The sequence below is a fragment of the Plecotus auritus genome (assembly GCF_963455305.1).
Source record: "Plecotus auritus genome assembly, chromosome: 12".
Taxonomy (NCBI): domain Eukaryota; kingdom Metazoa; phylum Chordata; class Mammalia; order Chiroptera; family Vespertilionidae; genus Plecotus; species Plecotus auritus.
The window spans coordinates 22,621,700-22,646,075 of record NC_137778.1 but is presented as its reverse complement, the minus strand read 5'-3'; the positions used below and the strand labels follow the sequence as shown (position 1 = coordinate 22,646,075).

The 24,376-nt window shown below is 50.7% G+C and overlaps 1 protein-coding gene across 1 annotated transcript; it reads right to left on the bottom strand.

Moving 5' to 3' along the window:
- Positions 1-2,901: 2,901 nt before the first annotated feature.
- On the bottom strand, positions 2,902-17,155 carry CLEC20A (C-type lectin domain containing 20A; the record flags this gene model as incomplete). Its single annotated transcript, XM_080647808.1, has 8 exons — positions 2,902-2,982; positions 4,382-4,467; positions 5,241-5,360; positions 10,512-10,604; positions 11,457-11,822; positions 12,763-12,828; positions 14,312-14,677; positions 17,116-17,155. The coding sequence occupies 8 exons, from the start codon at positions 17,153-17,155 to the stop codon at positions 2,902-2,904; spliced, it is 1,218 nt and encodes a 405-aa protein (XP_080503934.1).
- Between the last annotated feature and the right edge of the window lie 7,221 nt (positions 17,156-24,376).

Below are 24,376 nucleotides of genomic sequence, written 5' to 3'. Positions count from 1 at the left end.
TAGGATTGAACTTGGGGAAGGAACCCTCTTCAGAATGACTAAGTCCCCTATGACCTTGAGCCCCAGGCTTGCCACCAGACTGAACTTTGTCACTGGGCCTGACTCAGCAGCTCCGAAGCCCATGCCACAGCTTCGCTGACTTTTCAGCCACACCTTTGGAGGCCACCTTCTCCTGCAGACTGGAAGGGGCTTTCCTCTCCCATCACCTTCCCCTTTCAAGTCTAGCAGTGAAACCTCCTGTTTGCCCCAACAGTAAACAGTTGCCTTCCCACCCCTACCTGGGGGCCAAGAATTTGTTTTTATTGATATGTCAATTGGAAAGACCTATTTTACTAGTTTTTTTTATGTTTTTTTTTAATATATTTTTATTGACTTCACAGAGGAAGGGAGAGGAAGAGGGAGATAGAAACATCAATGATGAGATAAACTCATTGATTGGCTGCCTCCTGCATGCCCCATACTGGGGATCGAGCCCACAACTCAGGCATGTGCCCTTGACTGGAATCAAACCTGGGACCCTTCAGTCCACAGGCCGACACTCTATCCACTCAGCCAAACTAGCTAGAGCAGGTTTTTTTTGTGTTTTTTGTTTGTTTGTTTGTTTGTTTGTTTTGTGTGTGTGTTTTAAGTAAGATATACTGGGGTGTTGAATTTTTAAGTAGAATCTCTTTCTGTGTTTGAGTGATTGCTTTAGTTCCAGAAGCATTCTCTTGTGGTCATGACCCAGTTATGGAGCTCTTGAGTTTAGGAAAGACAACAGTGATGAAATTTGCATGAGAAACGATAAATATCTCATGAGGAGTGAAAGAACCTGAGGAAGATAACATGATCCAAAGGGGGACTGTGCACAGCAGCCTTCTCAATAGCCCAGAGGTGCAAGGAAACGGGAGGATTTACAGCCTTGCTTGCACTTAAAATACATAGATATGTGGAGAGACAGTTTCTGCAGATACCATGTGCACACCCAAACAAAACACAAATCCTGGGGCTTCCTCTTTCTGAATGTTAATCCACCTACAGAGCAGTGATTCCCAAACTTTCTTGGGTTGTTTAGATTTTGTTCTCACTTATTAGATTTTATGACAGTGGTTCTCTCTTTTTAAAAATGTACCATATGTGTTATATGTATGTGTGTGTGTGTATATATATATATATATATAAGTTAAAGTAATTTGAAATTGTTATGATTTGACATTGTCTCAAGAACCCTAGGTTTCGTTATTGATACCTCAGGGTGTCATAGAAAGACAGTTGAATCTCGCTGATCTGGATTCAGATCAGTGAAGATCTGTGAAGATCAGTGGGATCCAGAAAGAAGCAGTTTTGGTTCCTGATCAGTTAGTCCTCAGGTGTTTGCATAACTAACCCAGCTGGACTTGGCAAATGCGGTAAGCCACCCAAGGAAAGCAAAATGGTAGTTTTTGCCCAAATTTCATTATGCATTTTAATTTCCTACTCAGTTCTTATTTTTCAATCAAATGCCCTCATTTTTCCCTAGGGAATTTTTTAGTTTGGGACCTAGAACCAGATGTACTTGCTATAGAGAGATTAACACAGAAGCTGTGTTTTAGGAGCCTCCATCATCTGTGTGGGGGTACACATTTGTGTATAAATAGCATGTCTGTGTCATTTCTAAAATCCCAAGGGAAAAATTTCAATTTCCAGTTCACCAAAAGATTAAATGCTAAGTGAGTCAACAACCCCTGTCCTTCGGAGAAGTTGAAATAAATAGCAAAGCTTAAGTTTTGACTGGTGCTTAGACATTTCCTAGTTACGTTAAAATTAACTCAAGCAGACAGCAGCACATTAACCTGAATCACACCTGTGAGGAATTTACCTTTTAAATTGGCTTTTCCTTTTTTCATCTCCAGGGCCTTAATAAAAGTGTGTTAATACACATGACTATTTTACAATGATAGCTCTAAATAATTTATTTTTTATTTCAAGAAAGAGAAATACACCTTAGAAAAACAAAACCCAAGATTTTATTTTATTTTTAAAGCCATATTTTTGTGCTGGTAGCACTTAGATTGTTCCACCTGTGAGATCCATATCTGCATTTCATTACCTGGGTTTGTTCTAAAGAAGATTTATTTTTGTTCTGTGAATAATTTTTGATGGTTCTTGTACATGTACAGATATAGATACGTTTGAGGTCTTTTATTGATAATCTTACAAAGAATTCAAATAAACTTTAACTTTAAACATTTCAGACTAAAGTTGCTATGGTATGTGACATATTACTCTCTTATTTCTTGCATGTATACCTGGGTGATTAGGACACTTAGAGAAAGACCAGGAAAAAAAATATATATGCAGGAACATTATTTTGAAGGTATAGTTTAACATTAAAAACAATGTCTTAGAAATTCCCAACTTACAGGTAAGAAATATTTAGATTGAGGGCAAATAGCATGAACATACACTATGGTTTTTTGATAAGACCCCAGAGAGCTCCTCATTCTGGAGAATTTAAAATCCCTTTAAAAGATTGTCACTGGTAAAGAAAGCAGCCCCTATATTTGGAACTATGGCCCCACTTGGCTTCCCAAACCACTACTGTCCTCTCTTAGTTCCCCAGAGAGATTAATGGGGTTTGTTTCAGGATTTGGGTTTTGTTTTTTGTTTTGTTTTGTTTTGATTTTTTTTTTTTTTTGGTGTTGTTTTTGTTTGCTTGTCATTCTCAAAGTTATTGTTCCCAAATACCTCCACCTTCCCTTGTTTCATACCAGTTGCATATGACATTTTCTTGTGTGCTGGTGGAGGTCTGAGTTCCACAATTAGCCTCTTCATGTGTGGAGTTATTTCTCATTCTGAACTCCTTGGAATTAAAAAGTGAAAATGTACTCAAAACCCAGAGAAGACTGTGTGAGAAGGAGACTGCAGATTAGTAGACATGAGCTATTTTTTATTTACTTCAAAGCCAACCCATTTCAATCTGAATTGCTCATCTCCTAACATTTGCTTTAAGACTTCATGGATCTGAAACATCAAAAAGAGAAAAACTGTTAATACTGTCTTGTCGTCTCTATCCTAAACTGTCCACCTATATACCCTTCATTTTTCTCAGTCTCCCTCCAGCTGCCTGCCTTTGTCATTAGCACTGTCACCAATGGGAAGGCACATAAATCAGTTTGTTAGGCCCTTTCCAACACCCCAGCCAACAAAGAAAGTTTGATGGCAAAGGAGGCTAAAACAAATGACTTAATCAGTGCTTCTCAACCGGGACTGTTCATCAGAATCACTACAGAACTTAAAACACACACCACACACACACACACACACACACACACACACACACACACACAATTCTTTCTAGAAACCTGAGTTTGCAAGATTTTAGAATAAATTGCCTAGGTGTTCTTTCTTTGGCCTGTGAGTAAATTGCAATAATCTATAAGATACATGCCAGTCTGTAAAGTTATGGTTTGGGCTGGATGGCCCATAATGAGCTCTCTGGCTCTGACATTATATGATTATGTGATATAACTGAAATATGTGCCCTTAGGCCATATTCGAAATCAGCTTGAGGCTTTTGTCACAATATTTAGGAATAATTCTTCCTTTTGACAATCTGCCATCTCTCCCATACTAGTACTTTAAAGGAACAAGGAGAAAAAACCTCCTGGAAGAAATGTATATTTAGAACAATAATAATATTGATAATAATAGCTAAAGTTTATGTTTATTGAGCACTTACTATGTGCCAATTTGCTAAGCACTTGGAATATTTCGTTTAATCTAATACCAACCATATGAGTTAGGTACTGTTGTTCCTAACATATGAAGAAACTGAGACTCAAAAAAATTAAGTTACTTGTCTAAGGTCACCATAATTAAGTGGAAAGCCAAGACCCAAATTCAGGTCCTTCTGACTATGCTGCCTTAATTTGTGTGTGTGTGTGTATTAATCTTCACCCGAGGATTTTTAAGAAAGTGTAAGAGAGAGGGAGAGACAGAGAGAAACATTGATGTGACAAAGACACATAAATTGGTTGCCTCTGTACACATCCCAACCAGGGCCTAGGATCAAGCCTGCAATCGAGGTATGTGCCCTTGACTGGAATTGAACCGGGGACCCTTCAGTCCAAAGGCTGACGTTCTATCCACTGAGCCAAACCCGCTAGAGGTCCTTCCTTCTTTCCCTCCCTCGCTTACTCCCTCCCTCCCTCCCTCCCCGGAAAATTGTTGGCAAAAGTTACAAAAAGATCTGAAAGGATCTCAGAACATGAGCCAACCTGTCACCATGAGCCAAATGGATAGCAATGGGAACAGATGAGTGAATTTTCCAAAGCTTTCTCTCTCCCTGTATTGGTTTTGACAGTATTGCCTTGCATTGTCAAATCATCTGGTCAAAATTAGAAGTGGGCAGAAATCTCACCTCACTCAAAAATTGTTCTTTCATATCTTCCGAGTCCATCAGAGCTGGGATGGTAAAATCTGCTTTCAGGATTCCAAAGAATTGCTCTGAAAAAGAAAGGGCTACCTGGTTCAGGGGAAATTATCTTACTGCCATTTGAAAAATTCAAGTTCTTAGCAGTCAGAGTGCATACTGGACACCACAGATGGTACATGTGATTTAGGGTTTCAAAAAGGGAGAGGAAAGAACCTACTGAACAGGAGAATGCTTGGCCACAATTAGGACCAACCAACAGTGGCTGAAAGAGTCTTACGTCGTAGGGTAACACTGGCCCTCCTCACACATCAGGCAGTTATTTTCCATTCTGTATTTCCCACCTTCCTCTTAATAACTCTATTAAATAGATGCTGGAAATATACACCCCCTCCCTGGGCCCACATTCGTAAAGGCCCACTCTACCCCAGGAAACTAAGTTCTCTAAGCCTATAAACAAGCTCAGCCTTCGGCCGTGGGCCACGGTAATCATCACAGAACTACCAGTTCATAGTAAGACTACTTTATATTTGTATAGCACTTTATGGTTTATAAAGTACATAATTATTTCACTGTGATGTGGGCAGGGTAGTTTTAACTCCACCCCTTTTGCAGGTGAGAAGTGAGAGATTCCACAATGAGGAAAAGGCTCACTAAACTTTCACAGCCATCAGGGAGCTAACTAGGATCCTCACCCTTGTTCCTCCTGCTACTGTTCTGAACCTTCCCACCATCTCACACTGCCTCATAAGAAGGTCTCAAGGAATCTGTGCGAAGGAGTGGCTGTCCACATGGAACTGCTTACTTGTTACAAGTGAGCGGGAACTTGGTAACCAGAAGCAGTTACCTGATTCTGGCGCTGGGGGTTTTCCTTGTGGCTCCGGGTGGTTAGATGCGCTCACGTGTTGGGCCTGCGTGGCAGGAGTTGTATCTCTTATGTCAGTGCCACTTCCTTCACTGGGCATAGCTGCAGGAGGTAAAATGAAGGAGTTACCACAAAGATGGCCAGGAGCAAGGCAGTCTGAGGTTGCTGACTGCCCCTGAGCTGGGAGACAGGCCTGGGCTCACTGCCCATGCACACAGTTGGTGCAGAAACGTTCAGGTGGGAAGCTGAGCCCCTGCCAGTCCTCTTGCCTGCAGGCTGATGTTCCAGCCCTTGAGTTGCTACTCCATCATCTCATCAAGTGCCCTTGGTACAGGATGTGTGGGGCTTGTGCAATGTTATGAGATTTCTACTCAGTAACAAACGTTTTCTTTTGGCAGTTCCTAACCAAGAGGCCCCGACCCCTTATGTCTGATAGCCACACTGAGCCCCACCATGGCATCCTGGGACCCCCAACATCTTCATCAAAGTGTGTTATCAAAATATTCCAGAACCAAGCTCAGCCTCCCCCACAACCCCCTCTGCCCTGCGAGGCTACCCATCTGCTAAGGCACCAGCCAGGGACCCCAGGTGCCCTCGGCTGCTCCCTTACTCCCTGTCACTTGCTCTCATGTTCAGTCACCAAAGTCCTGTCAGTGCCTTGCAGGTATCTTTTATTTCAAACATGGAAATAACCATATTGTTTTTATGGTATATTACTGTAAAGTATTTAAGCAAAAGTATCCCTCCGATGACCCAGGGGCAACCACTATTAACTTGAATTTTTTTAATTTGAATGCATAAAAATCTACCTTCATATATATATATATTTCAGAGAGGGAGAGATAGAAACATCAATGATGAGAGAGAACTATTGATTGGTTGCCTCCTACATGCCCACACTGGGGATCGAGCCCAAATCCTGGGCATGTGCCTTTGACCGGAATCGAACCTGGGACCCTTCAATCCACAGGCCAATGCTCTATCCACTGAGCCAAACCAGCTAGGGCAAGGCTGTGCAGTATTTCATCGAATCTACCCAAATTTATTTCACCAACTTGCTTTCAGTGGACATTAGATTGCCTCCAGTTTTTCAATGTAACAAACAGTGCTGCAACCAACAACCCCATGTGTTGGAGGATGCATGTACTGGTGTATGTGTACATCTTGTGCTATTATTTCCTTAATAAATGTCCATGGGTAGAATTTCTGTATGGAAGGGTGTGCCCATTTCAAAACTGACACGTATCACCAGGATGGCAGCGCCGGTTTACTTTCCTACCCAATGTCTGAGATCGCTGATTTTCCCACGTTCTCATCAGCTTTATCACCCTTTAAATCTTTGCCAAACTGGTAAGTAAAAAAATTCATTGAAAAAATACAGCTTGCTTTTAATTTGCATTTCTGTGATAAAGCTGAGCATTTTTAAAAGTGTGTTTGTCTTTCTATCTCTTCAGTTAATGTCACTTGCATATGATGTAAAGTCAATTCCCTCACGTCCCTTCTCATTCTGCTGCTCCAAACCTGCCCTGGGTTCCTTCCACTCCTGGCCGGCCGCCTCCTCAAATGACATCTTCCTTCCCCACCCCAAGAACTGTCAATGTCTTTAATGAAATGAGTAAATCTGTAAAATCCAGAAACACATCTCATCCCCTGAATATCACCACTGTTAACATTTTCACACATTTCCTCCCAATCTGTTGATGTTTCCTTTCAACATTGTGTGACTGTATTGTGTGTATAATGTTGATTCATGCTTTTTTCCTTTAGCATCTTAACACAGTCATTGTCCCATGTCGTCATAACTGCCTTGCTTCTATTAACTACAGATCTGAGCATTTGGCTCACTCTGATGGTTCCACCACTGGCTGCGGGACAGGTCCTTCAGAGTTTGGCCCCAGTCTACTTCTTCAAGCTCACCCCTTGCCACTGCCTTCCCAAAAATGTGACCTCCATCTGGTCACATCAGACTGCTGGCCATTTCCAAACCACACACTTTCACGTCTACCTGCCTTTGCCTATGCAAATCCTTCTTCATTCCCCCTTATCCCTGGGGATATACACTTGAGTGGCCAGATTATTATGATCTCTGAACGCATAATAATCTGGCCACTCAATGTATATCCTATATAATAAAAGGCTAATATGCAAATTGTCCCCTCCCGCTGGCCAGGCTGGCCAGACCCCACCCATGCATGAATTCATGTACCGGGCCTCTAATACACACACACACACTGAGTGGCCAGATTATTATGCGTTCAGAGATCATAATAATCTGGCCACTCAGTGTATGTTCCAATTTCCTCCATGGGTGCTTGAAACCATGGATAGTATCAAATCCTATATGTATACTTACGTGTTTTCCTATACATGCACACCTTTGATAAAGTTTATAAATTAGGCACAGTAAGAGATTAACTTTGTGCTAATCCCTCTCCCTCTCCTCTCCCCTCTCCCCTCCCCCCTCCCCCTCTCCTCCCTCTTTCAATTGATGGCTACTAAGTGTCTGATGGGCAGGTAGCCCATACAGCAGCGATTTTCAACCTTTTTCACCTCATGGCACAAATAAACTGATTACTAAAATCGCTGCTATACGGTGTGGGCAGAGTGAGACAGCCCAAGATTTCATCATGCTATTCAGAACCACCATGCACCGTTTAAATCGTATGAATTGTTCATTTCTGGAATTTTTCATTTAATACATATTTTCAGACTGTGGTTGACCACAGGTAACAAACAGAGTAAAACCCTGGATAGGAGGGACTACTGTACCACCTTGCAGGCAGAGTGGAAGTCACTCTCCTGCCAGGGCTCTGGTTCACACTGGAGCGGCGCCCACCAAACTGCCGGCTGCCCCTCTCGCCCCTGTTAGCTAAGCTCTTTCAGAAACAGGAAGAGGCCCTGCTGGTCTTGGTATCCACAGTCCACTGCCTGTTCAAAACAGGGACTCAGGAAGTGGTTGCTGGATTAAATCATCGACCAGTGTGCAAAAACAGTGCTCCAGGCCTGGAAAAGATACGGAGGCATGAAACAGTCCCTGCCCGTGAGATTCCACAGTGCCGTGAATTCATAATTGTGATCGTTCACAATCATTTCTAATCAATAAGATTAAAATGAGGTAAGGACAGAGGCAGGAGATGGATGAATCACAAATCATTTCACTAGAGCACTGAGGTTAAAATGGTAATAACCACCATTTCTTGAGTATCTGCCAGATGCCAGACACCGAAAGCTACCTCATGGCAATGGCATTCCCCCCCGCCCCCCCCCTTCTCTCCCCGCTCCTCATTTAAAGATGAGAAAAATGAAGTTCCGAGAGGGTAGGAAAGTTGCCGAAGGACACACAGTAGGTAGGAGAGCCAGCGTTCCGTCAGTCAGTCTTCTGCATCTTAGTAGAGTGTTTCTCCCCCAGACCGCCCACCCAAATTATTACCCACGGAGGACCGGCATGCGGCCAGGGGCCAGGCCTGTGGCCCAGCACACCCCACCCGCCCAGCCTCAACCCCTCCACCTGGGCGTGGAAGCCAGGGCGGGGCTCCCCAAAGGAGGAGCCAGGCGCTGGGGCCGGTGGCTACTGGGTCCCCAGGCCCCACCTTCGAGGGCGGGTGGGCACGTGCTCTGGCCCTGGCCGCTCCCAGCAGCCCCCGGGCGCGCAGGCTGCCCCCTCAGGGCGCGGGGTGCGCGGTGTTCCTCCCGCCCAGCGGGCTCCCTGAACCCAAGGCCCCGAGCCGCTGTTTTGGGCCCGGAAAGCTCCTGGAGGCTCGGAACCGCGCGACCGGCCGCAGGTAAGTGGCCGACGCAGAGCACCGCAGACACCGCAGGGTGAGCCGAGCCAGCCCCTCCCCCGCCGCTGCCCCCTGCGGAGTCACGGACCTGCCGTAGGTCGTGGGGTCCAGGGCCTTTCCTTGGGGACAGAGGTGTCCCTCGGGGCTGCAGCCCCTGGGGTCTGGGGACCCACCGGGCCCTCGGAGGCCAGAGCGCCCAGGGCGGGCTATACCCTGGATGGAGCCAAGGCCCCAGGCGCTGGGAGGAAGCCCGAGTCCGACGGTGGCCCCGGCCCTGCAGTGGCCCTGCGGTTCCTTGGCGCCGGGCCCTGCGCACCCACTGTGACAGCGAAGCAAGGAGGGCCTCCTGAACCCGCTGGGTGCGGCCTGGGTGGCAGCCGGGTGCCAGTTGAGACCTTCGGGAGCAGAAGACACTCTTCCCGGCTCCTGAACCAAATCTGACCACAGACGCGGCCCTGGTGCTGTGAGGGCCACATTCCTTAGCTCACAGGGGGCCCCTGCAGGATCTGGGGGTCCCCGCCCAGTACCCCCAACCCACCTGCAACTCCTACCTGCCAGCCGCCACCCAGTCTACCACCACTCCCCTTTGCAAGCTAACTCTGCCTTCAAAATCACCTCCTCCTCCTGCAAACCCCCAGGATCTGGGACAGGCTCCTTCCATGTCCCCAACATGCCTGTGACTACACAGTCACCACCGCCTTTCACAAGTTTCTCCCAGCCGGCCCTGCCTTTTGTCTGTGTCCCCAGAAGGAATGAAGCTCTGGGAGCAAATCCCCTACTTTTCTCCATGTCCTCAAAAAGGGAAGTAGGAATTTGTAAAGAAGCCAGCAGAACTGGGAATATGCCCTCAGTTATCCTAGTTGGCTTTGAAGCACTTGGGAAGCAACACGAAGTAATAGTCCTGAAGATGCTTCAGGAATTAAAAATTGCTAAAGGAACACTGTCACCGTCATTCCCAGCCGTGTCCCACTCCTAGTCCCCACAGCTCACCTCTCATCTCCTCCCCTCCCAGAACTAGAAGGGATTCCACAGGCACCTCTCTTGTGCGTCCCTCTCTGGATTTCCAGCCTCAAAGGCCTCTGATGATTTTTCCGCTCAGCGTCTCAGGCCCTGGTCACCTCACCTGAGAGACTGCACAGCCTCTCTTGGTCTCCTGGCCCTGGAACCGCAAGTTCAGTGGCCCAGTTCAAGGAGGGGGGTTGATGGTGACCGAGGCCTCCTTCTCCCGACCCCAGCTCACCAGCCGGGTGCTGACAGGGAAATCCCTCTCGGTGTGAGTAAGTGGCCCTTGGTTGCCATCCAGTTGGCCCACCTCTTTTCTGGCCTCTCCCAGGCCCTCTGGGAGGACCCATGGGACCCACCCTGTGCTGCCGCTTTCAGGCCGCCCTCTCCACTTCCAGACCCTGGAGACCCCAGGATCCAGCCAAGAATTAGGCCACACACCCGTACAGAGCAGAAAACAGGAGCGTACCTGGTCTGGGCGTCATCCCCTCAGTCACTTCCGAGGAGGGAGTGCGGAAAAGCTGGGGGAGTGCTGCCGACTGCCGGTGTCCAAGAGAGGGGTCTGCAAGTAAAGACTGGGAGTGAGTGTGAGGGGACCCCCGCTCCCAGGTCTGTCGCAGGCACCGCTCCATCACAGACCAGACTCAGGAGGACGCAGGTATTGTACACCTAGGCGTGCCCACCACAGCTTCAATCCCAATAGCTCTGCAAGACCTCCCTTCTGATTTTACACAGTAAGGAGTTTCTTTGGGGCTGATAAAAATGTCCTAAATTTAGGTAGTGCTGATTGGACAATCCTGTGAATGTACTAAAACCCATTGAATCAGACGCTTCAAAAGAGTGAATTTTATCACAATAAAGCCAGTTAAAAAAAAAGAAGAAGGAAGAAGATAAGAGGAGGCAAACTATGCACAAGATCCAAACAGCCAGGGTAGCCTCCGGCTCTGGGCATTCATAGTGACAATAGCAATGACAGTTGCTAAAACCTGTGGGTGCTTCATTCTGTGCCAGGGGCTCTCCGAGGTCCTTTATATGCATCCTCATTCAGCCCTCAAAGCCATCCTGTGAGGCGGGTCATCGGGTCATTGGTACCATTTTGTTCAATATATTTTCCCCAATGAAAAGGAGACTCATTTCTAGCCAGTGATAAAATCTGATTCCAAAACCCCTGCTCTCAACCACTTCATTGCCCAATAACCAATTCCTGTTGCTAATCGCGAATGCCCTGAGGCTGGATGGGGCCTGGTCCATTCTTTAAAGAGCTCCCAGAATTAAGATAAGCTTTGCTCCAAAACTCAGTTACCCTCCGACTAGAAGTGCTTCCTTAGGTCTATCTTCAGTGTCTCCTGCTGCCAAGCAAACCCATTTCCCATCCCATGCAGACCGAGGGCCAGTAGGGAGGACTGCCACGCACCATAGAAGCAGATGAAGGGTTGCAAGGAAGAGCAGACCACTGAATAAACTCTGGGGGTGTAACGTACGTAGGTGCGGAGCCCCGCACACAGTCCTGCCCCAAACTTGGGCACCTGCAGCCAGGTGGGGATGCTGGCACCCAAGTCGCTGGACCAGCTTAGAGACCCAGAGGCCGCGTTGAAGTAGAGGCCAATCCAGGCCTCGGTCTCACTGGTGATGGATTTCAGGGCCTCCATGCCTGCCTCGTCAGTCACCATCTGCAGGTCGGCCAGGTCTGTGTGGTGGGTACGGCAGTACAGCAGGGCTGACAGCCATGTCATTCCTTGGTTAAATCGTTTGAAGGTCAGTCTGCCAATCTGGACCACCACTGGAGGAAAAGAACAGAGAGACCGAACACCTGTGATTCTAAACAAGGGAAGTTTGGAAAGGGCCTGGTTTGGCACCACCCGAGGGGTTGATTCCGGACGGAGACCTGAGAAAGGAAACACCTCTGTTTGCGGAATTGGGAGTCACATCCTCAGATTCAAATGGGGCCTCTACCTCTGACACATACCTGTTCACCGAAGCCCATCAAGATTTGCCTGTCATTTCCCTCACTTCCCCTGTCTGAAGTGATTTTTAAAGCACATAGTACTCACCATTCCTGAGCTTCGCAGGTGGATACATCATCTTTTAAAATCCTCACTATAACCCTGAGAAGTAGGTGTTACTAACTCCATTTTATAGAGGAGAAAAGAAAGGCTTAGGGAGATGATGACCTGCCCAAACTCATGCCATATTGCCTGGCAAGACAAGGGGCACACGCAGGTGTGCCCACCTTGGAAAACTGTCATTTTCACTCCACAGCTCCATACTCCATAACAGGCAGAAAACCAGCTCCACAGACAGGTTGACTGAGGAGTGTACTAGTATTTCCTTTGTCACGGAATCTCTCTACACCAGACATGAAGGGGGAACGTTTTTTTAATACCAGGGCAGTGATATCCAGAGGGAAATCCCCACCCCCCACAAGAGGGATAGGCCGGGCTGTGAGGAGGTGCCTCCTGCACCTCACTCCCAAGCCATGGAGGTGGGGGCATCTGAAGAGCTGGGATGCAGCCTGGGCTCTGCCACTGTTTGGTTGGGGCCCTTGACCAAGTCACCTCCCCCACTGGATCCATGTAATAACAAAGGCACTGACTCTCTCCAGGGGTGTCAGCCTGGGGGCAGCAAAGCCAGGGATCCCTGAGCCAGGTGGAGGGGTGGGCGGCCCTGCCAGCTGGTTTCAGTGGATACGTCAAGCAGAAGGCAGGCTCCTGGGTCTGCACCTGGCTTTGGGGTGGTGGTCAGGCTGAGAACAGGCTCCTCGAGGTTGTAGTGTCTCTCCAGAGGATCTGGAAAACAGAAACAGACCTCGAGTTACGGGGCAGGCGTGGGCTGCCGGGGACCCTCTGCAGGCGCCAGGAGCTGCCAAGCTGAACTTGGGAGAAGCCTAGCTCAAGGTTAGACGGGCTCCTTTGCTCCTATTTACATTCATTCTGTAAAAGTATCTGTTGAGATTAGTGTGTGGCAGATGGTATTCTAGGCCCTGGAAATATAGCAGAAATAAGATAAGCAGGATCTTTGCTCTCAAAGAGAATAGAAGAAGGAAACCGCCTTGGGGCAAAGGCCAGGCCCTAAGGTGGGTTTGAGGAGCAGAAAGCAGCCAGTGTAGTCAGAGAAACAGGACTTGAGGCCAAAGAGATCAAGCACAGCAGGTGGCTAACAAGGGGTGTGATTCTAGGTACTGAGGGGTCTATTGAACGTGTGTAAGCGAAATGTCTGACTTACATTTTTAAGAGTTCCTTAAAAATGTAAATGTATAGGGAGCCCACTGTGGGTGGGGCAGACCCCAGGAGGAGGGGTGTGCTAGTGGGTGGGCCCGCAGAGAGAGAAGTGGGTGGAGTCAGGACTTGTCTTGGTGGTGCCCTGGACACCAGACTTAGTATTAGAAAGCAGCTCATACACACTTCCTTGGTGGGGCTCCCATCCTAGCACACCACCCCCACTGCATCCGGAATCCTAGGTCACACCTGGGCCACTGTGGGCTACATTTCAAGGCTCTGTGACAAACATGGTGGAGAATTGGGGATTCATCAGGTTGGTCCTCTGTGCCCCTATTTGAGGGATCAGGGTGGTATTGAGTTGGGCAGGCCTTGACTGACTGAGAGAAAAGCAGAAACTGGCATTTTTACCAGGAAAGTGCTCTCTGGTCTCCAACCATCCCCATGTGATCTCAGACAAAGGTCAGTGGAATGGGCCACCTGGGCAGAGGGGCCAGCCCAGGGCAAGGATGGCCAGCACCATGTGCACTGAGTACTGATGGGGGACTTCCTGCAGAGACGCCCCAAGGAGCTGGCTGCACCCACCCACTTCCCAGAAGCAGGAAGCCCCCCAGAGAGTGGCTGGCCTACACTCCTTCCCTCCCTCCCACCTTTTACCCCCTCCCCCTCCCCGTTACCCGCCCCACCCCCACCCCAGGAGACAGAACCACCCTGTGCTTTGAGAAAAGATGAGAGACCTTGAATTCTGCTAGTTTCTGCACAGAGGCAAATGAATCCCCAACCTGCCTGCCTTCTTCCTCTCTCTCTTTTTTCTCTTTTCCTAAATCTTTAATTGGCAGAAGGAGGGGACAAAGTGGAACATTCCAGATTTTACTTTTTCTCTACCCTGATTTATACCCATTTTGCTGGCGGATTCTTGGAAATGAGGGACAGAAGAGAGAAATTAAGGCTGAGGAATGTAGCAGCAGGGCCAAGGTAATAGATAATTGGAAAGACCTGAGCGAAAAGCGGCCCTGGGAGAAAGATTGTGTCCAGACTGGGGCTGTGAACACACCGTAGTAGCAGATGAAGGGCTTCTGAGCTGTGCACAAGGCGGCCCCCAGGTTGGGGATGATGGACACGGAGTACAGTGTGGCACAGATGCCCTCCTTGAAGATGGGCAGCGAGCTCCACATCGGAGTGGTGAAGGTGGATCCGCTGGACCAGCTCAGGCCGCCGACGCGCACATTGTAGAAGAGGCCGATCCACGCCTGAGTGCCGCTGGTGAGGGTGTAGAGGGTCATCATGCTGCTCATGCTGTTCATGCTCTGCAGGTCGGCCAGGTCTGTGTGGTGCCCCCGGCAGTACCGCAGGGCGTCCAACCAGCTCAGCTTCTCCTCCACCCTCGAGAATGTCTTGCCATCACTCACCAGCTCCTCGGCTGGGGCAGGAGAGGCTGTCACCGTATGGCCATCTCCACCCCACCCCTAGTTCTCAAAGCCAGCCTTTTCTCTTCCACTCTGTCCCTTGCCGCTGGCCCTCCCGTGGCCCATAGCTCTGCCTCAGCCTTTGCACGAGCTGCTCTCTCGTCCCCGGAAGAACTGACCACCTCTGTGCGCTCCCTCAATCCCCTCACCTCCCCCTTCCCTTTGCCCAGCTAATGACTCCACCCCATGCCCCATTCTGAGTAGGTGCCTGCCTGTGTGCTGTGGTGCACCTTGTCAGTCCTTCACAATAGTTGATAGTGTTTACTGAGCACTCATGGTTTCCAGCAGCCCCCCCAGGACAGGTGTCACTGTGCCTATCTGACCGCTGAGGAAACCAAGTCCAGAGAGTTGAGTGACTTGGCCACCCACCCAGTGGGAAGGGGTAGAGCCAGGACCCAAGGGCCGTGGGTGGGGCTTCCAGGTCCAGGCCCTTAGTCATCCCATGTACCGCCCTGACGTAGGTGTCAGGGGCTCGGAATAGAGGCTGCGCATAGAATCACCTGGGGAGCCTTTCAAAGACACGAATTCTCAGGCCCACCCTACAGCAAGGATCTGAATGTGCTGGGACCAGCATCAGAATTTTTTTAAAGCCCCCAGGGAAAGGACCTTTTTGCTTGTCTGGCTCCTCCACCAGGTCCAGGCACCTTGGGAGCAATGAACAAGCCATATTCATCATACTCTCAGCAGCCAGCACATCAGAACGGCTCCATGTGTTGAAAATGAGTGAATGAACAAATGAACTAATGAGCAAATTACACTTCTCCTGGGAACCAGCCTCAAGACCTCTGTGTTCGCTTCCTTGCTTCCTGACTCCATACCCTTGCCAGGGTCCCAGCAACTCTGCCCAGGTCCCGCGGTGCAGAGGGGTCAAGAGGGATGAAGGGCCTGGGGCCAGGATCTTGGGGGTCCTAGGCCTTAAGGACCCAGCCTCAAGCCAGATGCCGTAGGAGAGGAAGACGAGACAGAGGAACTGGCACACAGAGTGCCCAGCCTGTGCCCTGTGTGGGGGGCATGGGGAAAGGACCAGGAAGGCGCTTGCCAAAAGGAATGAAGCTGCTCACACCCACCAGAGTTCCAGATGCCACCTGTCGCTGAGAAGAATTGGAGGAGCGCTGTGTCAGAGGAAAGAAATAAGTTATTCTTTCATATGATGTGTGAATCACTTGGACACTTTTTTGTTGTTGTTAATCCTCACCAGAGGATATTTTTTCCATTGATTTTTTTTTTTTTTTTTAGAGTGGATGGAGGAATGGGGTCGGGGTGCGGGGGGAGAAGGGGTCGGTGGAGAGAGAAACATCGATGTGAGAGACACGTTGATTGGTTGCTTCCCACAGGTGCTGGGGATAGAATCAGCAACCCAGGTACGTTCCCTTTACCAGAAATTGAACCATGACCCTTTGGGCTGACACTAACCACTGAGCGAGCACACCGGCCAGGGACACTTTGCCAAGTTTTATCCTAATCTGTTTAATTTTTTCAAGTCTCTGCCTGTGGCCCACCAAATTGATTTTAGGCTCTAATGAAAAACCCTGCTGCCCCGCTGATCTCCTGGCTTCATGCAGTGTCCTGTGGCCTCCCAGGTTCTGCCCTCCACCACTGAACTCCTGCATGTGTCCTTCCGGCTGTCATTCTGTCCACACACATAGATGCACCTTCCGTCTGCTCCGTCCTGGTGCCCCCAGCTCATTAAATGGCTCCCTCCCTCCAGTGTCTCCAGCCCCAGCCCAGGAGTCACGGCTGGTCCCTCTCTTTCTTTCATTCTTGGCGTCCAGTCCCACAGCAAGTCCCGCCAGCTCTACCCAATGTGTATCTTGAGCCTTCATGAACTTTCCATTTCTTCCCATGCCCACTGCCACCCTGGCCCAAGTCACTGCTGGACTCTCACTGGGACTCACAGCACTGGCCCCAGGGGGTCTCACTGCTGCCCTCATGGACAGAAGGACCTTTCTAAGATATTCCTTCTTGTCACCCTGACTGTTTCCTTAACTGCACTTGTCACATTCTGCAATCATTTTATGTACTGTCTTCTTGCCGAATGTCTTTAACCCCCGCTAGACCCTGAGCTCTGTGAAGCCACGCACCTATGAGGCACTTCATTACTGCATGTTGGTTAGGTGCCTCCATGAGGACGTGAGTGAGTGGAATGAGATGAAGCACAGCAGGCTCTGGGTTCTGGCCCCTGGGCCTCAGAAGGGGAGGGACAGGGGGAGAGGAGCCCAGCCAGGGGCAGGGGGGAGGAGGCAGCCAGCAGGGAGAGGTGGCTGAGACCTCCATCACCAGGCCTGGACTGACAGTTGAAAAACATTGTTTTCCACTTTGTTTCCCCTTCAGCCTCAAACCCATGCAGGGAGCCCAGTGTGTGGGGGGGGAGAGGGGTACACGAGGTCCTTACCTGCTGCACAGAACAGGCTCCGCAGCCCCAGGCCCAGCATGTCTGCAGCACAAGGCAGGCTCCTCACCCCTGGCAGCGCCTGCACCTGAGCCTCTGGTCTCTTCTTCCTTGCTCTCCACTCTCCTTCTTCCTACCCAAACTGCAGATTTTACTAAACAAATACTTATTCGGTGCCTACTGCCTGCCAGCCATTGTGTGAGTGCTGGGGGTGCAGCTGGAAGAAAGCGGAGAAGATGTGTGTCCTCCTGCCAGTGGCAGGGATGGCAACAGGGGTCAAGAAACTGATGAGCAGAGATGAGGGGAGCCCGGCTCCGGGGCTGGCTGCTGGGGTGGCAGGAGTGGGCGGCAGAGGGCGGCCAGGTTAGGCCCAGGGTTCCTCAGGGGCCAGAGGGCCAGGAGTGGGAGGAGAGAAAGGGGCGTTGGGGAGGGAGAAGGAATGGGCATGTGTGGGCCAGGCTTTGCTGGACTCTCCTCCCTCACAGCAGCCACACCAGCCACCAGGGGCGGCTGGGACCCCCATGTCACAGGTGAAAAAGTTGTGGCTCAGAGAAGTGGAATAACTTGCTCAGGGCATAGTGGGAAGCAGCAGGGCAGCAGTGCAAACTCGGTCACTGGCAAGCGTAAGGTGGGGAGGCAGTGGGCCCCCACAAGTCCTACCTCAGTGAGATCAGAGGCCTGCCAGGTCCGGGCTCGGCTCCCTGATTAAGCACAGACCAGAGACCAAGGCACTTTCTCTGGGGAAGCAAGAACAGCTCAGACTCTCTCTTTCTCTTTCCTTGTCCCTCCCTCCCAGCATCCTGTTTATGTCCAGCTTCTCTCTGTTCCCCTAAGGGCTGAGCTTTTGAAAACCACAGCCTGGAAGACTTTTTTTTTTTCTGCTCTCCACCCTTCACATCCTTCCCAGAGGAAGAGCAAACAGCCCCTCTACAAAGGCAAAGGCAGGAGCTGGTGATGCTTCCAGTCACATCCCGCCACAGTGTTCTCTCGTGCAGCGATGGCCTCAGGTGACTCGGTCCCAGGCACACAACCCCGTTTGCCTCGGCCTCTGAGGGTCACTCCCTGGGGATAGGAGGGAAGCTGGCCATCCTGGCCTGGGAAACACCCCCCGCCCCCTGCCAGGACCACCTCTCTTGATTTAAGGGCCCTACTGGGCACCCTGGGGTTGAAATCCCAGTTCTCTTTCTCCGGAGAGACGGTGAGCTCCCTGAGAACAGAGACTGCGCCTGACCACCCATAACAAGGGCAGCAGGCCTCTCAGTAAGGCTCTGCGTTATGGTTTGTATCAGGAAGACTTGCTATTATTATTCTCTTTGGATTCCCACTCCTACCTAGGACCCTGTCTGGCACCCAGCGCTCTTGAATGCAGGGTAGGGGAGGGGGCTGGTGATGAGGGAGGAGGACAGCCCTGCTCCCCAGGACCCGAGTTTCACTGGTGTTGTGTCAGGAAAGCCAGGCAGAGGAAGGGGTGAGGGAGAAGGAAAGCCAGGCAGGGGAGGGGGAAGGGGTGAGGGAGAAGGAAAGCCAGGCAGGGGAAGGGATGAGGGAGAAGGAAAGCCAGGCAGGGGAAGGAGTGAGGGAGAAGGAAAGCCAGGCAGGGGAAGGGGTGAGGGAGAAGGAAAGCCAGCAGGGGAAGGGGTGAGGGAGAAGGAAAGCCAAGCAGGGGGTAGGGGTGAGGGAGAAGGAAAGCCAGGCAGGGGAAGGGGAAGGGGTGAGGGAGAAGGAAAGCCAGGCAGGGGGAGGGGAAGGGGTGAGGGAGAAGGAAAGCCAGGCAGGGGGGGGGGGAGGGGTGAGGGAGAAGGAAAGCCAGGCAGGGGAAGGGGAAGGGGTGAGGGAGAAGGAAAGCCAGGCAGGGGAAGGGGAAGGGGTGAGGGAGAAGGAAAGCCAGGCAGGGGAAGGGGTGAGGGGAAAAGGCAGGAGTGGGCTCCCTCAGTGACCCAGGAACAAACACAAGGTTTGCATGAGCTGCAGGAAACAAAGGGGTTCATGGAAACTCTGTAGCATCCCCCCTCCCCCCCCCTTACCCCCCCCCCCCTCCGCCAACACACACCCACAGGACATCCTTAGGTAAAGGTTTACAATGTTCACTTTCCCATGGTCCATAGACCTTTTTTCCCCGGACCCAGCAGATCCCCAAAGCGGAAGCTGCACCTCTCACACTTGCTTTTTTACATCAGGCAGGTGTTCTGCAAAGTGGTGGCTGCCGCCCGTCTGGGGTCTTTGCTAGAGATGTGCACTGTGGCCACAGCCAAGCAAAGTCCAGCGGGCAGTTGGCCCATATGTACTGAATAAATGAGTGGACCATATACTGTTGTTGACCTGTTGGAGTCAGTTGTGCCTCATGGGGCCATTTCTGCCTGAGGGGAAGGTTCTGTACAGCCAGCCTGTCTAACTCCCTGCACAGCTGGGGGAAGCAGCAGGCTCCCAACCAGTAGGCCTGTGCTGCCCGAGGCTGCTCTTTAAGGCCTCTCTTCAGGACTGCCAAGTAGAGGGGCGAGGGTTGGGGGGGCGCAGAAGGGATGGGGTTCCTCCATGTGCATTGTCGGTGAGGTCTCCTGGGAACTTATCTTTGTTAACCCCCGTTTTATAAATGTCAATGGGAAATGCTGACATGGGACATGGGCTGCCATGGCCGGGACAGTCCACGCCTCTAGGGAGGCGGTTAAACGTGCTGGCTGCGTAGCCAGGCTGTCTGGGTTCATTTCACAGCTCCCCCCCGCCCCCCCCCCCCCCAGGCTCTCTGACTTCAGAAAATGCCAGCTCTGCGTTAAACAGTTTCTTCGTCTGTAAAATAGGAATAATGATAGTGCCTACCTCTTAGGGTAGTTGTGTGGATTAAATAAACACATTCAAAATGCTTGGTTTAGACACTGTTTTATTACAGGGTTTTCCCATATTCCCGGAGGTGAACCCTTGACCTAGTGCAAACCTGCAAGCAAGACTGGCAGGTCTCCAGGTAATCACTGAACCAGAGAATCCAGGTCCGCCGGCCCAGTGCCTCTCTCCAGGGTGACACAGTCCCTCCTTAGCAATGGGACAGCCCAATGTCTCTATGCCCGAGCCATCCCATCCTGCCACAAGGAAAGATGCTGTGTAGCCCCGGCTAACTTGCACAACTGTCTGGTATTCACCAAGCTGCAGACAAGCTGTGGGAGGCAGCAGACTGGGGAGTCTGGGGTGGGCTTGAGCTGGGATTCACTCTCTTGAGAGCAGGTCTGAGAATGAGCCCAGAGGGGGGTCCAGACAGAGGATAAATATGGTGGTCAAGGGTTGCTCCAGGGAATCTGGAAAAAGGTATTTCTTCCTGGAAGGATGGATCCGGAGGTCTGGGAAAACAGGCATCCCTTGCTTTGCTTTCTTGTGATTCATAAATGTTGGTTTTTTTACAGTTTGAAGGCAAGACCCTCCCCCAGCAAAAGGATTACAGCTTGCTTTAGTGCCGTGTTCTGGAAGCTGAGGGAGACGGATGGAAATGAGCTGTGCTCCAGGGATGATGTGATGGGTGATGATGGATCGAGGATGAGGGAGAGACAGGTAATGTGATAGTTAATTTTATGTATCAACTTGACTAAGCCACAAGGTGCCCAGGTAGTTGGTCAAACATGATTCTGTGTGTTTGGCGGGGGGGGGGGGGGGGTGGTGTTTCTGTGAGATGCACAGTTGAGTCGGTGGACAGAGCAAAGCAGAGCGCCCTTCCGATGCGGGCAGGCCCCCTCCAGTCGTGAGGAATGAGTAGAATTAAATGTCAAATAGAAAGAGTTCTTTCTCTCTGTGGACTGTTTTGGAGCTGGGACATGGTGTACTTGGACTGGAACTTACACCATTGTCTCTCCTGGGTCCCCAGCCCACAGAGGGCAGATTGTGGGACCCCATAATCCCGTGAGCCAATCCCTTGAAATAGATAGGTAGAGAGGTAGGTCTCCTGTTCATTGTTTCTCTGAAGAACCATACAGGTAACCAAGTGGAAGGCAAAATAGAAGGCCTGTAGAAGGCCCTCGGGTCTGGCAGGAAGGAGGCCCTCTGAGGTTCCCAGTGGGGTCAGCGAGACGAAGCTGATGGACCCCAGGCCAGCACTGCATCTCCTTCCTGCGGACTCTGGGGCTTCCATGTTTCCAGTTCTCTGAGAGCTGAGGGAGGCCCATGTACAAACCCCAATGGTGGGTGCACTTACGAATATCCCATGATAGGCACACCTCGGCGATAATGCGGGCTTTGATAATCCAGACCGTTGCAGTAAAGTGAGTCGTAATCTTTTTTTGTGGGAGGAGGGTTTTGCCTTCAAATTTGTAAAAAATAATAACATCTGTGAAGCGCTATAAAGCAAGGTCTGCCTTTATTTCCCGAGGACCTCTGAGGACAGGAATGTGTTACCTGCAGACCCCTCTGACGTGGTGGGTTGTCAGCTTGACACACACACAGCTCAGAGGACACCTTGCTCTGCGCTGCTAGAGGATGTGCAGGTTTAAGCCCCGTCCAAACTGCCGTACAGTGTGACAAGGCCAGGTGAAGGTGAACGTGGCCAGGAGGAGCAGGGAAAGCTGCTTTGTATGCAGCACTCCTGCTGGGGCCGGCTAGGAGCCATGCTGAGGACAGTCCCTTTCATCTGTGGAGACAGGGCCCAGCGTGGAGGGGGTGGTCCCACTGACGAGTGAGGGAGCCTGGCACCTTCATCATCTTCTGAGGGCCAGGCAGGTGTTGGTGCTGGGCAAGCCCGGCATGTGGGGGGTAGCAGAGACCTGCCTGGCTCCTGTGCTGGGGTTTAGGGAAGCACCTGCATCTAGAGGAACTAGGGTACGGGGAAGCTCTCAAGGCCAGGAATGGGGTCCAGCAGAACACGGCAGAGAGCCAGCTCCAAGAACTGGGCCATGCCCCTCCCCTGGGCTCCCTCACCATATTGTAAGTGCCACTCTGTTGTCACCTCTGACAGTGATGAGTTCTAGGGGCCAGGGCCATGCAGAGTGCTTGGCACATAGCAAGTATCCTGAACCAATAGGGGACTCGATGTGCAGTCCCTGCACAGTGAACCTGAGCTCCTTGCTGAGAGCTGGCCTGGCCCTGAGCCTGGACCAGGGAAGCCTGGCAGGAGGTGTGGGGCTGAGGGCGGGGCAGGCCTCAGCAGTCACAGTTCTCTGGATGGGTTATACTGTCACAGTTTTTAGAGGGGTGAGGACACAATGGAATCCCTTTTGTTTAATCAAGAATTAGGTAAAAATAGCCCTGCCAGTGTAGCTCAGTGGTTGAGCATTGACCTATGAACCAGGAGGTCACAGTTTGATTCCTGGCCAGGGCACATGCCCGGGTTGCAGGCTCGATCCTCAGTAGGGACATGCAGGAGGCCGCTGATCAGTGATTCTCATCATTGATATATCTCTCTTTCTCTCCCTTCCTCTCTGAAATCAATAAAATATGTTTTTTTAAAACTTATAAAAAATAAAGTAACACTTTAGGGGGCTCGGCAAATGTGTGGCTTCAGTGTTTGATTCAATGCAAGTAGTCTTCCCCAGGGAGCCACTTTCACAGAAGTTTTGCTACACAGCGGCATGATGTCACGTATGCCTCCCTCTTCAGCTTCAAGCTGGAGTCCAGGGCCCCAGAGGTTCCTTTGTCACATGGTCTGGTGCCTGCAGGAGGTGACCCTCCGTGTAGTTTTCAATCCACTAATAACTGCTGACTCCCTAAAACGTAACTGCTAATAGCCTGCTGTTGATAGGAAGCCTCACCATTAACATGTACTGTATTTTATATGTTACTAGAGGCCCGGTGCATGAAATTTGTGCACGGGAGCGGGGGAGGGTCCCCTCAGTCCAGACTGCACCCTCTCCAATACGGGACCCCTCAGGGGATGTCTGACTGCCAGTTTAGGCCCGATCCCCGGCAGTCAGACATCCCTCTCACAATCCTGGACTGCTGGCTCCTAACCACTCACCTTCCTGCCTGCCTGATGGCCCCTCACTGCCCCCCTGCCGGCCTGATGGCCCCACGTAGCCTGTTCGGTCGTCCGTTCGGTTGCAATGGTTGCTTAGCCTTTTATATAGATATGTATTATATACTGTCCTCTTATAATAAGGCTAGACTAAAGAAAATGTTATTAAGAAAATCGTAAGGAAAACATTTACAATACTGTACGTATTTATTGGAAAAATGTGCATATAAGTGACCCATGCAGTTCAAACCGGTGTTGTTCAGGGTCAACTATAATCCCTCAACAAGAGCCATCCAAAGAGGATGCACCCAGTTTCATTGCTTCCGTGCTAAATGGGGATTTGGAGGTGTCCGATGTAGAGGGAAGGCTGCTGGGGACTAGGATGGCAGCTGTAGAGAGCCTGCCAGCCCAGAGGCCGGAAGAGCCAGGAGTATAGCTGCCCTCCTCTATTTGGACTCCACCCAAAGAGGCAAAGGGACACCGGCCAAGCGAGGTGGCCCAGGGGCCGTATTTGGCAGGAGCAGGGCGCCTCTGATTCTTGGTGGCTCTTTATCTCCCTCGCAGGCTGCTCTGTAACTACCGGCTGTGGGCAGAGGAGCAGGTCCCCCTCGCTGGGTCCCGCGAGGCCCTGTCGTGTGAACGCACAGGAGGAAAAAGCCCGCAATCCTCACACAATACCTTCGCTCTGACTTTCCACTTACCGTTAGATATATCGAATTAGCTGGAGATTTACATTCATCTGTTCAGAATATTATGTTTTGTTCCTGAAATAGAGGTCCTAGAAGTTCCCATGGTAGAAACTGGATCATTGTTCCATAGAAACAATGTAATAGGATTATGATTCTTGCCAAAGTCGGGCACACTATTTGTAGAGATGATCAGAAATTGCATAGTAACCAACGTGTCAGTGAGCAAAGGGGACCGTCCCGACGTGATAAAGCTTTATGAGGCCTCTGTAAATCAGTCAAGTAGGATAATGCAGTAACCAATCACATTAAATCTCTGAAAGCTGTATGTGAGAGGTTCTGGGGTAGGAACCATCGAGCCCCTGTGGCTGAGGGCTGTGCCTGACTGTGGGGGATGTCCCAGGGTGTTGTGAGAGCCAGTCACCTGGTTCAGGTCCATCACGGTGGCCTGGAGACCACAGCCGTCGCGATCCTGGGCACCTTGGTGAAACATTCTGCCCCAGTCCAAGGCCTTTAGAACGCGGGGTCACCCAGTGGTCAAATCGCCCTACAGCATGACGACATTCATGTTCTCTGGGCTTCATCGTAGCCCAGATCCTGGGATTCGGTCCCGCTGCAATCACAAGAGACCAAACCCAGAGGCCAAAGGCCAGTT